Genomic DNA, 14,167 nt, shown 5'->3' on the forward strand with positions numbered 1-14,167 from the left:
GTGCAAAAGCATGCTATTCCGTTTGTATGCGAATAAGAACAGGCCTGCCGTTCGCGAACTGTCGCTTGGGTCGAAATCGTGCGTATCGCATTCGTATGCGCGTTCAGCCATCCGTGTTTGTCTGTGTGCATATAAAGATGCAACCCTGTAAGAATATGAATTGTTTTTGTGAGCTGATTCTCGTAGCGGCGGCGGCGGCAGCGGCAGCACTGCTGAAGACGGCCGATAAAAGTCAAAATAGTCAAATGTATTTTTATTTACAGCTTTCGTATGCAAGCTGCTCTCTGCCACTTGGCCAGCGGCAAGGATCTGAGGGAAAATTTGCGCACGTTGGTCGATAAGCACGTCGATACACGCACGCGCTCTTAGTCTTATGTATTCATAGGCTTTTTGATAGGGAGAACCGCATTAGCTGCATTCTCAGTAGAAGGGTAAAAGGAAACAGTTCGCTGTTAGCTTCGTCGCTGTCGCCAGTGCATTGTGTACGAATATACCAGTGAAAACGTGTGTATGTCTACGTGCTTGTATTTGTGGACGACATATATCTATGTTGACAGTGTGTGTCTAGCATCGATTCGAGACAACAGGAGGCACTGGTAGAACAGAGGTACAATGGTAACCGCTGTTGAATTGCTGGCATATTACCGTTGGCGTTGGCCGTATTCGTTCAGGGCTGGCGAACGACAGCAAATGGTATGCGTTAACGAGGTAAATGGAATACCCTTCCGGCTTTCTGGCTTGATCCGCCTAAATCGCTACCTAGATACATTATCACGGAATATAACGACACAGTTGCTTACTAACGCTGAATAAACAGAGGCATGCTTACACTACGGGTGGGATGCTGAAGCGAACAGGTCCTGAAATCGCGCGTTGGCCTGTGATCAGCATACGAGGAGGGGTAGTGGAAGGCAGCTATAGGGACCAGCGGTTGTCCAGTGCGTACACAGAGAATACGAAAAATACACAGGAAATTTTGTATGCTTTTGCGACCGCTGCTGTTACACTGTGGGCGACGATAATGTGATTGTTTAGTGTTGCATATGTATTTAATATTATTAGTAAAATATTTAATATTGTTAAATAATATAATATCAAGAAGTTAGCCACCACCAAAATAGCCGAATATCGTTTTGCGCTGCACGAGCACAAACAGAATTAGCAACAATTAAAAAAAATTGCTAATTTCCTAAAGAAACACTGAAATTTTCTTATGGGTTTTACGCGAAGCTTCTAAAACACAATTAGCACTATTGGAACAATGCTGTAGATCTCTTTTTTGGAGAAATTGCTTTCATTACTGTTTCAGTCGGTCAGGCCATTGGAGAAGTAACCCCGTTGTACGGCTGAAGCGTCCGCGGCGCGTCAAGTTCTTGACATGGTGTCCCTCTATAGCTTTGTTTCATCGAGTCATTTTTCAGGCTCATATTTGTTTTTAATGGCTCCAGTGCGGTCTAGGCAGCATCGGTCTACGCTTGCGGAGTCCACTGACCTATGAACGTAAAGGCGTCGAGGGCGGCATTTAGGGAAGACGCTTAAGACGCACCCTAAGCAGATCGCGTTAATGCTAGCGGATCGACTAATAAGCGTTACGAGACCGTTAGTCGACAACCAGTTCCCGACGACAAAAGTCTGTGATCTTCATTATAGAATGGAATAAGTGGTAATGAGATCAATGGCCTTTCCACCAAGCGCTATTAAGTGAATAGCCGCTGAGAGTTCCTATGCGTACCACCGATGTCGCTGCGCTTCAACCTGCATTCGTCGCATACATCATCCTTTCTCAGAGAGCTATATCCGGCTGCACGGTATGAGCAACCTCGGTAGGCGTGTGCACGTCTTGCTGGTCCTTCTGTCCGGAAACGGCTGTCATTCGTTGATTGTGGTGGTCAGTCGGAGATCGAAAATGAATTGTGACATATATAAGAAGAATACGGGTATGCCCCACGGCCATACCAACCGACAAGCAAAAAGAAGTTTGGAACAAGAGTCAAAAGCAACTCGGCCAGCGTTGCCTGCATGAAATGGACGGATACCCATTTGGCAGCTTCCTTTTTTCACGCTACTTTTTTCTTTTATAGTTTCCCATTCTGGCCGTCTATCCTTTCCCGGCATCAATAGAGAAATCCGACTAACACTAGCAACTTCGCAGGGCAGTTCATAATCGCAGGAGTTCTTTAGGAGAGCAGATACTTCCCAGCAAGGTGGACAAAGCACAAGTTATTGACTAAGGGTTGCTCAACTTCTTTTCGCCTAAACTGGAAAGATGCATGAGAATGCTGCCTGGTTGGTTGGCCTTCTGGGTGTTTAAGGGAGAAGTGCGCTGATTGGATAGATGGCTATAAAAATATATGCTTGTCCCCACTGCTACCGCCTGTACGATCATTACCGCGCCCATCTGGAGTCGGGCCATCTAGACGTGTCAAGTGGGAGCGTTAAAAAGAAGTTCCACACTAACATGGATGCAAACGTATTTGTTTCTACAGAATGGTGCGCATAAAACATTAAATATATATAAACAGTCTTATAAAAAAACAGGCTTGTTTGTGACAAGTAACACTTGGCCCTGTTTGTTTAGCCCGTATCTTATTGAAACACGTTTACAGAGAGTATGCGAGCACTGCTTGTTTCAGTCGGGTTGAAATCTTTGTGACAAAATAATAAAACAACATATAGCTATTGGCAATTACTGTATCCTTCGGATTCGGTTCATAACTTATCCCACCAGTTTAGAATCAAGTTATGCGCGAGCAACTAGACGCTGTCTTTGCTTCGCCAACAGCCTTCAAAGGAATACCGTCTGTTTATTTTATTTCTTCTAATTGTTTCCCAAATGTTTACCACATGTTCTGTGAAGTACGCTCTTTCTGTAGACATATGATGTCTGATGTGCTTCCAGCTTTGATGTCTTCCTTCCAGGAAAATGACGGCCTGGTACTATTTACGCAGTTCAAACAGAAACAGTGGTAATGGCAGCGGCAATCAACAGTGGCTTCGCAACCAGCAGAGACTGTATCTCAGAGTCGCCTCGACTACCAGCAGTGGTATGAAGGCAAGTACGCGTAAGGAGCGGCCAGCTCAGTTGGTGATTACAGTCAGGCAAGCACGATCATCAAAAACAAGTGATGCGGGCCAAGATATGTAAGTACAATTAACTCCCAAGCCACAAAAGCATAAACAGCAGCCGAAGTAGTATATGACCCCCCCCCCCCCCCCGCGGCCCACACACACCCGTTAGATAAGCAACACGCAGCATGGCTCAGAGCGCACCTTTGAGAACCTCAATCTTCAACCGCCTGCCATTTGCGGCTATCTCCACGCTCTGTGGGACGCCTTCATACCTTATGGAAGGTTGGGTGTTCGCAAGAAAACTGATAAAAAACCGTTTGATACACACAAGACTCGTCCATATGTTGCGCCTAGAAAGTGTTCGAGAGTGCGACACACTATGTCGCCCATATCACTGCACGCACTGCAACTTCAGATGATGTAAGTTGTGAGAACGATAATGATATATTGTCTCATATAAAGCCAACATGATGGGGTGCCTTTCGACATGCGTGCAGAAAGGATGAATAACGCTAGAGGCCATTAAGCGGTCGTGCGCGAGGAGATATGTAACGGAAGAAGTGTCGGGCAAAACAAGCGCTGTTGGAAAAATCAGAAGAAGCTGTTTCAGTAGTAAGCATCTACGAGGGGACCCGGAAGGTTACCTAATTCATGCTTCGAAAACGATACGATGCAAAAGTAGCTGTCAACGCTTATAATCATCCAGCCATTCGGATAGTGCAAGTGGCTTCTCAAACTCATAATAAACTTGGGCATGTCCGTAAGCTGGAAACGTAAGGCGCTGCTACGTTTGGTCATATATGGCTGTTAAATGGGCTAGAATCTATGGTCTATTAGACAAACAAAAATAAATCTAAAAATTGGCCGTTTCTTGCAATCTAAATGTCAAAGATATACGCCGAATGCAACATCCATATTTTTTGATATTCTATTCTGTCCGGTTGACGCGTGAGGCGATGATATTCAGAGAAGCTGCTACTGCTTCTATAAACGCGTGCCATTTTCCGACATATGTTTCGGTGCTGTTCATAATGGCTTGCTGGCCATACGTCATATAATAGAGCTCCTCAGGAGAATATAACTCGGTATAAAGCAATGCGGTGATTACGTTGCCAAAATGTCTGGATACGTTGGCTAGCCACGCATCGAAGGACCGGCCCTCCCGACTATTCCCTGTTAGCCTTATTGGCTTATGCGCTCGGATGCCACTGCCGCCTCCGCTGTGGCCACCATTGCCTCGAGCTCCACTAGAATGTGCATTAGCCACGCGAGAACTCCATTTCTCCGGATCCTATAGATTGCGGGTGATCGAGTAGGTAGTACCAGGTATTGTTGCTCGCGATAGGCTAAGATTCTAATCGCAAGGGAGTGCCGAGACATGGAGCGGTCGAATGACACAGTATCAATTTTTCGGGTTAAAATGTTCCTCGAGCCTGGACTATTGCGTAGCAACCTGTTCCTAGCATATGTGTTCAATAACTAAGTACGGTAAATTTCACAAATGATACCGACACTAAGAATACTCTTAGCCCGAAATCGTTAATATGGAATAACTTAGTATCCGGTTCGTATGCCGACTGTCAATTATCCACTGGTTAGTAGATAACTTTTGGCAAAAAAACGAAAGTTTTATAAATATTAGGTGAAAGCATTTTTATAGCATAGAAATAGCATGTTTAGTTCACATCTATACTATCGAAGTGAAAAGAAATAGGCAAGATAAACCTTTCCTTACATTAAGAAGCTTTGCGTGTAGCCCGTTTACTCAATTACCACAAAATAGTCAACAGTCAGCTAATACAACACTTAATACACAGCATCGCGAAAACCTGTGAAAGAAAATAGTTAATCAAAGCTTTAATAATAAAAGTCGTCTTGATCCTCAACTAGTTGCAGTGTAAAATGAAAAACAATTGATCAAACGTTACCAACTATCAATCTTATCATATGCATATTTACTTAGGTAAATACTGAAACAGCAAAAATACTTCGTCCTCTATAAACCTTCCAGCCAAACCCACGTTTTCACGTTTAGCTTCACGTAGAGTTCGGTAGGCAAACGTAGTACACGGCACAATGCAATTGTCACCGTCATACGAATCGCAGCTCTATTTATTTTTTCTCTGGATTCTTCCATAGCTACAACAAAATAGCCCGTATATGGTTCCTGACTCATTCGATGTTCCTTGTTCATAGAGACGAAGTAACGCTTTAATGTTCGAGCGTTTTCTCTTTCCTCAACCAACGGCATCTACCTACCAAGCAATATTCCTATCCGGCTGCTGATCAGTTTAGTCTCCATTCGATGGTTCGTTTGGTCTTGCAACGTACGTGTACACATTTCCTTTCAGCTTGTGGCTGCTCCACTGATCTGCCCGTATCTGCAGGTGGTACAGCCGCTACTGCAAAGCGACATTGCTGTTGCCACGCTCTGTACATTAGCGTTCTCAGCCCGGCTCTTTCGTCTCTTCGAGTGTTGGTTTTTCCGTACCCCGCTCATTCGTTTCACCTTTGTTTCGTTGCCTTCCTAGCCGTTTTTGCCTTTCTGTGATTCCATGCGTGACGATAAGAGTAACTGAGGCTTAAGGGCCAAAATTGACATTGGTAGGTCATTACTGTGTTTTGCCCCTGTTCGTTGGGTTGTGGGCTCATTGCTTGTCTGTCTATCTTACTGCCAGCCATTGCGTTTACTTCAAGGTTAATCTTTTCACTCGATCATTGAGACAGCTCTGAGGAGAGGTTGGCAAAGCCTGTCCCGTTGAGTGTCCTTATACCTGTCTCGTAGCCTGTGTGCACTTCGCTTGCTTGGATCGGCGCCAACCAAACTAGCATAAAGAAGAGGTTAAGGCTATATTAAAGTGTAGACAAAAGGGTTTCAGGACGGCCCGTAGGGGATGAAAGAAAAAGAGCTGCGCTAAAATGATCATTGTAGCCTTCTCATTTCTTCGCTATCTTAACAAATAGAAAAAAAACCTGGAGCACCTTGTAGGTAACCGTTTTGTGTCAGAGCAAAGGTCATTCTTTTTAATGTTAGGTAAAAGAGACTGTTCTGCTTGATTCGGAAACTCTGTGAAGTCTGGATTTCAGCTGATGAATCGCTGGTGGATGGCGGCCGGAAGGAACAGGCGAACCGGACAGGAAAGGCGGTGAGTTACTGATCTCCATCAGTAGGCTGGCCAAGGCCCAGCATAAAGTGGCGGGCACGGTCCCAGAACCGCTGCTGCTGTAATTTATGTTAATACTGCGCTGTATCTGCAACCGTGTATTTCTATGGCACTACTCATGCTACATGAACAGTTAAGGCAGTAATCGTAGTGGCGTGACCGGCCTGAATGACGAGTGGCCTTGGCTAGCGTAGATAGGTTCTCAACACTAGGAAACACTAACGCAACGATCATCGGAAACGGCAGAATTTCTATATGCCGTTGTTCAGGCTGATACATCTTTTCTACTCAAAGGTCTCCCTCAAATACTTCCTCCAGTTTAAATTTCCTTTAAAGCTCCTTCTTATGGAAAGCGACGGAGTATGCCGTTAGAAAGGAAACTAGTTGTGGTTCGCCTGTCTCCAGGACTTTTTTCACTCAGGACCCTGTTCTTCGTATCCAGCGAAGTTTTAGCCAGTCACAGTCAGCCTCACCCTATCCCGTTTTGCTTATTAATCTCTCCCTTACTTACCCACAAGGCGCGACATTGCCATCGCGGTGTAAGAACGATTTTTTGGTTTCTTTAATGACATCTTTAATGAAAAAAGTCACTCGAGTGAAAATACGCTACATTCGTAATTTTATTCTGTGGGCAGCAGGAACAAGAGCGACAGCTGCCAAAAGGTTGCTAGAAAGGTTCGCAAGCCATAAATCCTTGCATACCCCAATCACACATTGTTTCCCGACGAAAGAGTTAGTTGTGTTGTTGTCAACTTCTGTCCCGAAACCATATCAGTTGGCGTGCATGTCTTTGCCAGCCTTCGGCCTTCACACATGGGCCGTGTCTGTTCTACTCCGAAACCAGAATCCTTCAACGACTACCGTCGAGAAAGAAGATTACTACATTGAATGTAGGCGTGCAAGTAAGCAGACTTTGTCAGCATGGCTGGTATAGTCGACAAGCCCGTCCGACTATCCAGAATGGAAGAGCAGTCACTAATTCGGCCGTAAGAACATCTCAGCGACTTACTTAAAAAAGGACAAGGGAGAGAAAAAGGATAAAGGAAAGGGTAGGCTCAAGAACGCGAGGTCGAACAAATAAACGCGCGTCTTCGAAAAACTTTGCTTACATAAATGCTGTGCTGGCTAAACATAAAAACGCGTCCAGCAAAGGGTTTTTCCTTTAAGTTTTTAATGCAGGCCGAAAAATCAGATGCTTCATCAGAAACGGCGGCTTTACCGACAGCCTACGGTATATTAGGCAATGCAAAAAAGAGATACAGCACTACCTGACGAGTATTTGCCTACACGTACTGCTACAACTACGACGGACATCGGCGTCAGGACGAAAAAGACAAAAAGAGAAAATCCGATTCGGTTCCATTTTAAGTTAGATCCGGCAGTATGCTGGAATAACTAATGTGTGGAGTAAGTAAAATAGCCAGCACGAAGTATAGTGGGAACTTATGCTTTTCTATTGGGTCGACAGCGCCTTCTACTAAAACGGATGGAAAACGATCGGAACAACAAACCGAGACAAAGACAGACAGGGAAATCGACAAAGTTATAACAAACAACTTAAGTATGGTGTAGCTACTGAATTTCACCGGGAAGTTGTGCATTTCTTTTGTTAACTCGCTGTTTGTCAGTCTCTGTGTTTCTATGGTAGTATTGAACAAGGTGTGTTTTAGGTCTAACATATAACACTTTCATGACTTCTCCACGATCAACACCTAAGTTCAAAAATATGTACAGTAAATGCGTTCACACACGTAATATTCACTCTCAGCTAGATTTTTCACAGCAATGAAATGTCCTAATTTCTACCGAATTCGAGGTTTGCCTTTGTGTCTTTTCGTACGAAGGAACAGCTTTCATAGCTGGACAATGGTCGGCTGTGCCAATATAGAAATTTGTTAGAGTACAATTTCTTGATCTATGGTTTCTTTTATATAACACTTTATTTAAATTACATGGTTGTATCGACAATGTACATTCCTCATACGAAGTCAGAATATACAGAGTACAAATTTTCCTAGCTGAGACGTTTGCTATCCATTATATATATCATAATATAATACACATATTATGCAAGCACGACATTGGCGCTTACGCCAGTAGGTAATGCAATAATAACGATTGTCAAGTGTAAGCCTCAAGTACGAACAGGGTGTTGGCTCTGAAAATAGTTAGCAAAAAAGTAAACAGAGACCAATGGCAAGAGTCTGCGAGGCGTGCATGGAGAAATAGCTGGGCTTCAAACTGTATATGTTGTACCCCTGAGAACATGAACGAGGTTTCACGGTCGATGTGCCTAACGACAAAATAGGTCGTGATGATGAATGCAGAACAATCTGATTACGCTGCAAGGGCGTCTCAGGAAACCTATTGAAAATGTTGCAATCAAGTAGATGCAATTCTACACTGAAGGGTGTAATGAAGCAATCGTCCGGACCGATGAATAGCGTGCAAAACATATTATTACCGAACTGCTAAACAGAAAAAGTTAGTGAAGTTCGTGTGAGCTCCACAAGCACGATCCCTAATTTTGAGAGCTGTGTTACTGTATAATCTAAGCTCACCATGCAGCTACATCCATTGAAATGGGAAGACTATTATACTGTGTGCTAGGAATTGGAACTGGTTGAAACTATGCTACGGATAGTGAACCTATTAAATGGGCGCTGGCATTTATTATTATCAGCGTAATTTCAAAAGGGGTTGAGTAGCGTTAAGTCTGCACATTGAGCCGCGATTCGAATTATTTTTAAAAAAAAATCCAACCCATATTTTCAACACTTGCATTTTACCAGACTGTTTCTCATAAGGGCAAGGCTTAGGTACATAGCCTGTCAAAAATTTGGGCTTGAAATCATTTGCAGCCATAGTCTACAGAGCCTCAGCAGACTGTTGCGACCCCGAACTAAACCTTCAATTAGGCCTTGCTTTTTTGTCGAAGGCCTGAAATGTCGGAGCTTCGTGGAGACCCCAAACCATTGGCGAGGGCGGCTAACGGCAATTGAAAATCGGTGTTACACCGTGTTAGAATAACCAGATACCTGCACTTTTCTTAAAAACCGAAAAAGTTCACGTTTATTCAAAGTAGCAGACTACAAGCACATATGAGCCCGCCAACACGCAACACGAGCACCACGGCAACTTTAAAACGGTATAAACAGAGACGACGTGACCATCAAAAGTTGGCCTACCTTTGTGCACTACTGATGCACGCTGTATCTACCCAGATTTATCTATTTACGGTCCGTGAACTGCGTTCCAGTCATTCCTCTTCCTCTACAGCTTCTGGCGCAGAATATCTGTGCTTCATATCCTCTCAGGCTTGCTGTTTTCGGTATACTGTGCTGGCCAGATGTAGAAAGCACCACAACAAGAATTATGAATCGAGCGAGATCATGGTCAATCGAAAAAGGACAGAAGGTTTGTTGTGCATCCGCGTGGCTGTCATCTATTACAGACTTCTGCCTGAAATTTTATTATTTTGGCAAAACCTCGCCGGTTACAGCATCTGCTGCCGTTATCATTCCTAACTCTGAGCTCTTTTCAACACAAATTGCATTGCGCGCTCGCCTAGCGGACGAAGCTCGACATAAGTTCGTGATGATATGCTCTTTTACCTAATGCACCGAAAGTTAGAAGACTAGAGGCCATCGTCGCTGCTTGGCAACTTCGTTTATCTAAAATGATGACGCAGACGTGATTTCATAAGCGATATTCTTTATTACAACACATACTAGCTAAAAACGGGTAAACTCATTCTAAACCAGTACCCTGTATCAATAGTATGGATACAACTCATAATCTATTAAGACCGTGAATAATCATTTGCCTGGGTATTAATCCTAACGAGATGTACAGTGAGTGCAAAATGTTGAGAAATGGCTGCGATCTTTGGTGGCTTAAAGCATGTCTAAAACTACGGCGTAGACCTGCACTAGGTCAACGGGTATATGGATATCAGAGATAGACGTTTCTTCTCTACTGAGTAGCTCCTGTAAGTTGAGACCCGAGACGAGAACGCGGCATTTTTTAAAATAGATTCTCGTTCCATTTTAGCATGGCCAATAATTTACGTAAATCTAATCTATTGGCAGTCATGTTTCTTCATCTATTTCAAAGACACGTGACTCAATAGGAGCCCAAAAATATTGCGGTCATTGTTAATTGAAACTTCAACATTAGTCAGCACTTAGCATGGCATATACTATTACCGTATGGTTTCATAGATCTATTAGAGAAGTCCCAAATAAGTCTAATAAGACCCATTCTGGGTAGACCATCTAGATGAAACAGGTCCTTGATGCTATACAGAGGAGCTTATTTTGAGAATTTGTTTATATATATATATATATATATATATATATATATATATATATGTATAATGGCGCATCTAAATTGCGATTGTTCCTTATGCTTTGTTTGTAGGTCTGTGTCTAAACAAAAAGAAATATTTCGACGATTTTTTTTTTTATATATTCCTAACGGCCACATCTATTCCGTATAACAAGCACCCACCGGGATTCCAGCTTCAATTCGAAACGTATAACAACATCCAATCATTCTCAACATATTCCTTCTTAACCGACAGATAGCTTTCAATAGTAACCGAGCGCTAAGCAACGTTGGCGGATGAAAACTCAATAAAACGTCGCTCGAATACGCTTTATGCAAAAATTCACACAAAATTAAAATTTGTTCTGCTATCAATCGAAAAGCCCCAAAAATGTAAGGGCTCAAAGCGGCTAAAGAAGATCGCGAAAAAAGCGTATTTTTTTTATATTTTATTTCAGAGCGGCTGTCCATCAAGCAAAAACCCAAATGTAAAAAAAGCTTTTTGGGTCATCGTAATTAAATTTTGAACCCTTCGAATCCGGATCCTATCTGAGATTTTCCAGTTTGCTCCATGAAAGTTTACTCGGATTTTTCAGAAGGCTCGTGAGAACTGGCAATGAAGTAGACTGTTGAGGTTGGGTAAAAAAAACTTCTTTAATCTTGTTAGATGGTTTGCTCAGCATTGAAAAATTGGAAAACAGTTGATCCTTGCCCATGTTCCCAAAACGACACTTTCTTGTTCACCATGACAAATTTATTTTAGTCTACGAAGAACTGGTTTTCGTCTAAGAGGAACCCATACCCGTTTTGAAATATGGTCCGCCTAAGTTCTCCCTCGTCTGAACTATATATATATATATATATATGTGAGAGTCTATTGTATGCGTGCTTTCTGCACTCACAATCCCTTCTACTAAGTCAAATCAAATGTTATTATACGACCAACGTGGGTAAGAACCATTTTTGCTCATAATGCTGTTTGACTATTCAGCTATATTTGCTAATTCTGTATTATTATTATTATGTATTATTATTTGCTTGGTTGTTAGTCACTCTACTTATCCTAATTCAGTTCATTCGTCACGGTCCTGGTTCACGTTCAAACACCAGTGCCATAGAATGAGCCGTAATTCCTCCCGCCGCCTTTCGCCCACCGTATTCTCTCCTTTAGTTGAAAGACTATAAGGACGACTGCTATCGAGCGTATTTACTTACTAAGATACCAAACTAGTTTGTTTTTTAGAGAAGGCTGTTATTCCTTTAGCAATTTGTTACGTCACATTTATCTCACAGAGAAATTATTAAAATGAACCAAAATCAAAAGCGTATGAGTTCCTTGATATAGTTCTTTCGTGCAGGAGCAGGACAAAGGCGTTTAACTTCACGCACCTCAAATGAGAACACAGTAACTTTTTCATTACGAGCAATTATTTTGGTTGATCTCTATTGCAGTGGAGATGTGGTGGGTCGTTTGGGCCTCCAACAACTTTAAATATGTTCGATTCGATCATACTCATCATTGATCGACAGTAAAACTCTTGCTTTTCCAGAGGTTGCTATGTAAGAAGTTCTTTATTCATTAGTGAAACTCCTTACTCTAAGTGTAGGACGTCCCTAAATGTGTAATATCGCATGCCGGCACTTAATTCCCTGTGATTGACCAGTAAACGACTTCAACCAGTCGGATATTAATTATCTTAGACTTTTCGTTATACGTGCTTATTTTTACATGTACTGGAATTATGTTAGACAGCATTGTATTGAATGTCGGAAGGATAGCTAACGCCTCTCGAGACAGACAGTTTAATTTATTTAGAAATACGCAAAGCGTGAAAAAAATACTTTTAGATGTTCGGGAAGATCATTACGTATCAACATAAAGAAGAGTGTCAACATTATTGCCATTATACTGAGGTCAACACTTCAATGAGCGAACGACCTATAACAGAGTTCTCCCATTTCATAGCTTTCTCATGGAACTGCCCATATCCCATCGTTTTGCCTCGTTTACGGACCTTATAAAATTGTAGAACATTATTTATTCGTCGCAGCTCTGGCTGCCCGCTTTCATAGAAAAAAAAAGAACAAAAAAAAAACACCTAAAAAGCAGATCAACTGAGTTGATTAGAGAAATCTTTGCGCACTGGTTTCGATAGCGTCCAGTTCACTGGTCGACTGTATAACGCAGGTATTTTATGATGGTACGGTTCAATTCTATTACTCCATCTTTTATTGTAGAAACGATTTGAAACTAAGGGTCGTATTCGATTGCTTCGGCTTACAACTCAAGAAAAAGTCCTTCCCAATTCTCTAGCGGAAAACGTCTGGTTGGTTTTTGTAATTATGCTATAGAATGAGTACAGTAAATGTATAGTGCACAGTCTGTATTTTATGTCGTGTTAGTTGAAAGCTAACTGTTGATAATAATAACAGATCTATATGCTGCTCAGTCACCATTCACTTGGCCTTTAGCAGCATCGACCACGGTCGTAAAGAAGCGCACCAAACTGAGAGAATATGGCGACGTTAGTCGACGCATGCCACGCAAACCAGACGTCGCACACGTTAGTTGGATGTCGGAATGACAGATGTCTGCAACAACGTTTGTTTGACGGCAGGACTCTTAACGAGGTCTGTAATATTCGTTGTCACTGGCATCGCTGCCTGAAACTACCGCCTATCTATACATTGTCGCTATGCCTGTCTAGGCATGTGATTATATTCACAGGAACAGAAGTACAGAGCCAGTCAATTAGTGTAAACAAATAGAGCCGTCAAATCGAACGAAACATTGTCGTAGCGGGACTTCCACTTCTTGGTTGCACGGAAAAGACGGCGACAGCCATGCGCCTACGTTACACGTTTGCCCTCCGCCCTCTGCTCACATCTCATTGACAAAAACATTCATGGGGTCTCGCGCTTTTCGCTTCTTACCTAGAATCAAGAAAGACCACCGACGAGGCAGCTCCTCTCTTGTTAGCTGCCGCAAGTGTCTAGATGAGGTGCATTTTGATTGCAAAAAAAAGGCAGAGCGTGTAGGAATTGAAGAGCGTGCTAGAAACCCAGAAATAGGGAAGGAAGTCAAGGAGGCTTGGATCCACAAAGAGATACTACGTCAGGCCAACGCTAAGGCTACACGAAATGCGAAAAGATTCGAGGGGCTTCGTACCCTTTGTCCCGCTTGGCTACTCTGTTGGCTAGTAAAGCTGAATTTGCTTGGTAGGATAGCACGTTTGCTCGCTAGCCGCCTCGCCAGAGAGTTTACGCGCTACTTGCTAATGTGCTGAACGTGATCTGGCCCAATTCACACGACTCTCTTCTGGTTCCAGACGTATACACATATGAAGACACAGGGCACAGACACAGGCAACTTAAGGGATAGGCGGACATTCGATCCGCCTGTAACTTCACAAAGTCTAGTCTTTGTCATGCTGTTTTGCCGAAAACGGCGCGACATTTTAACTAGTCTCACTATGACTGTTAATATATTGGCCATCGAAGGCCAATTTCGAATGCATATCTGATACGAAAGTCGGTACCACGAAGTTTGAGAACTCCTGTTTTTGTTTGTGCGCCTATGCTCTAAGTACGATTATATATATATA

The 14,167-nt window shown here is 42.7% G+C and overlaps 2 protein-coding genes across 20 annotated transcripts in view; one reads left to right on the forward strand and one right to left on the reverse strand.

Annotated features, from left to right (window-relative positions):
* LOC111247409 (metabotropic glutamate receptor 5-like) overlaps positions 1–14,167 on the reverse strand; it is a 302,423-nt gene that overhangs the window by 119,810 nt on the left and 168,446 nt on the right. The gene's annotated exons all lie outside the window — the stretch shown is intronic.
* Positions 1,886–14,167, forward strand: part of LOC111247412 (uncharacterized) — a 21,929-nt gene continuing 9,647 nt past the window's right edge. The window contains exons 1-2 of the mRNA XM_086983493.1: positions 1,886–2,490; positions 2,920–3,141. Coding sequence (XP_086839619.1) covers positions 2,336–2,490; positions 2,920–3,141 — 377 coding nt within the window. The 5' untranslated portion in view covers positions 1,886–2,335. The remainder of the gene's footprint in view (positions 2,491–2,919; positions 3,142–14,167) is intronic.

The sequence above is a fragment of the Varroa destructor genome, unplaced genomic scaffold (genome assembly GCF_002443255.2).
Source record: "Varroa destructor unplaced genomic scaffold, Vdes_3.0 BEIS01000003.1, whole genome shotgun sequence".
NCBI lineage: Eukaryota > Metazoa > Arthropoda > Arachnida > Mesostigmata > Varroidae > Varroa > Varroa destructor.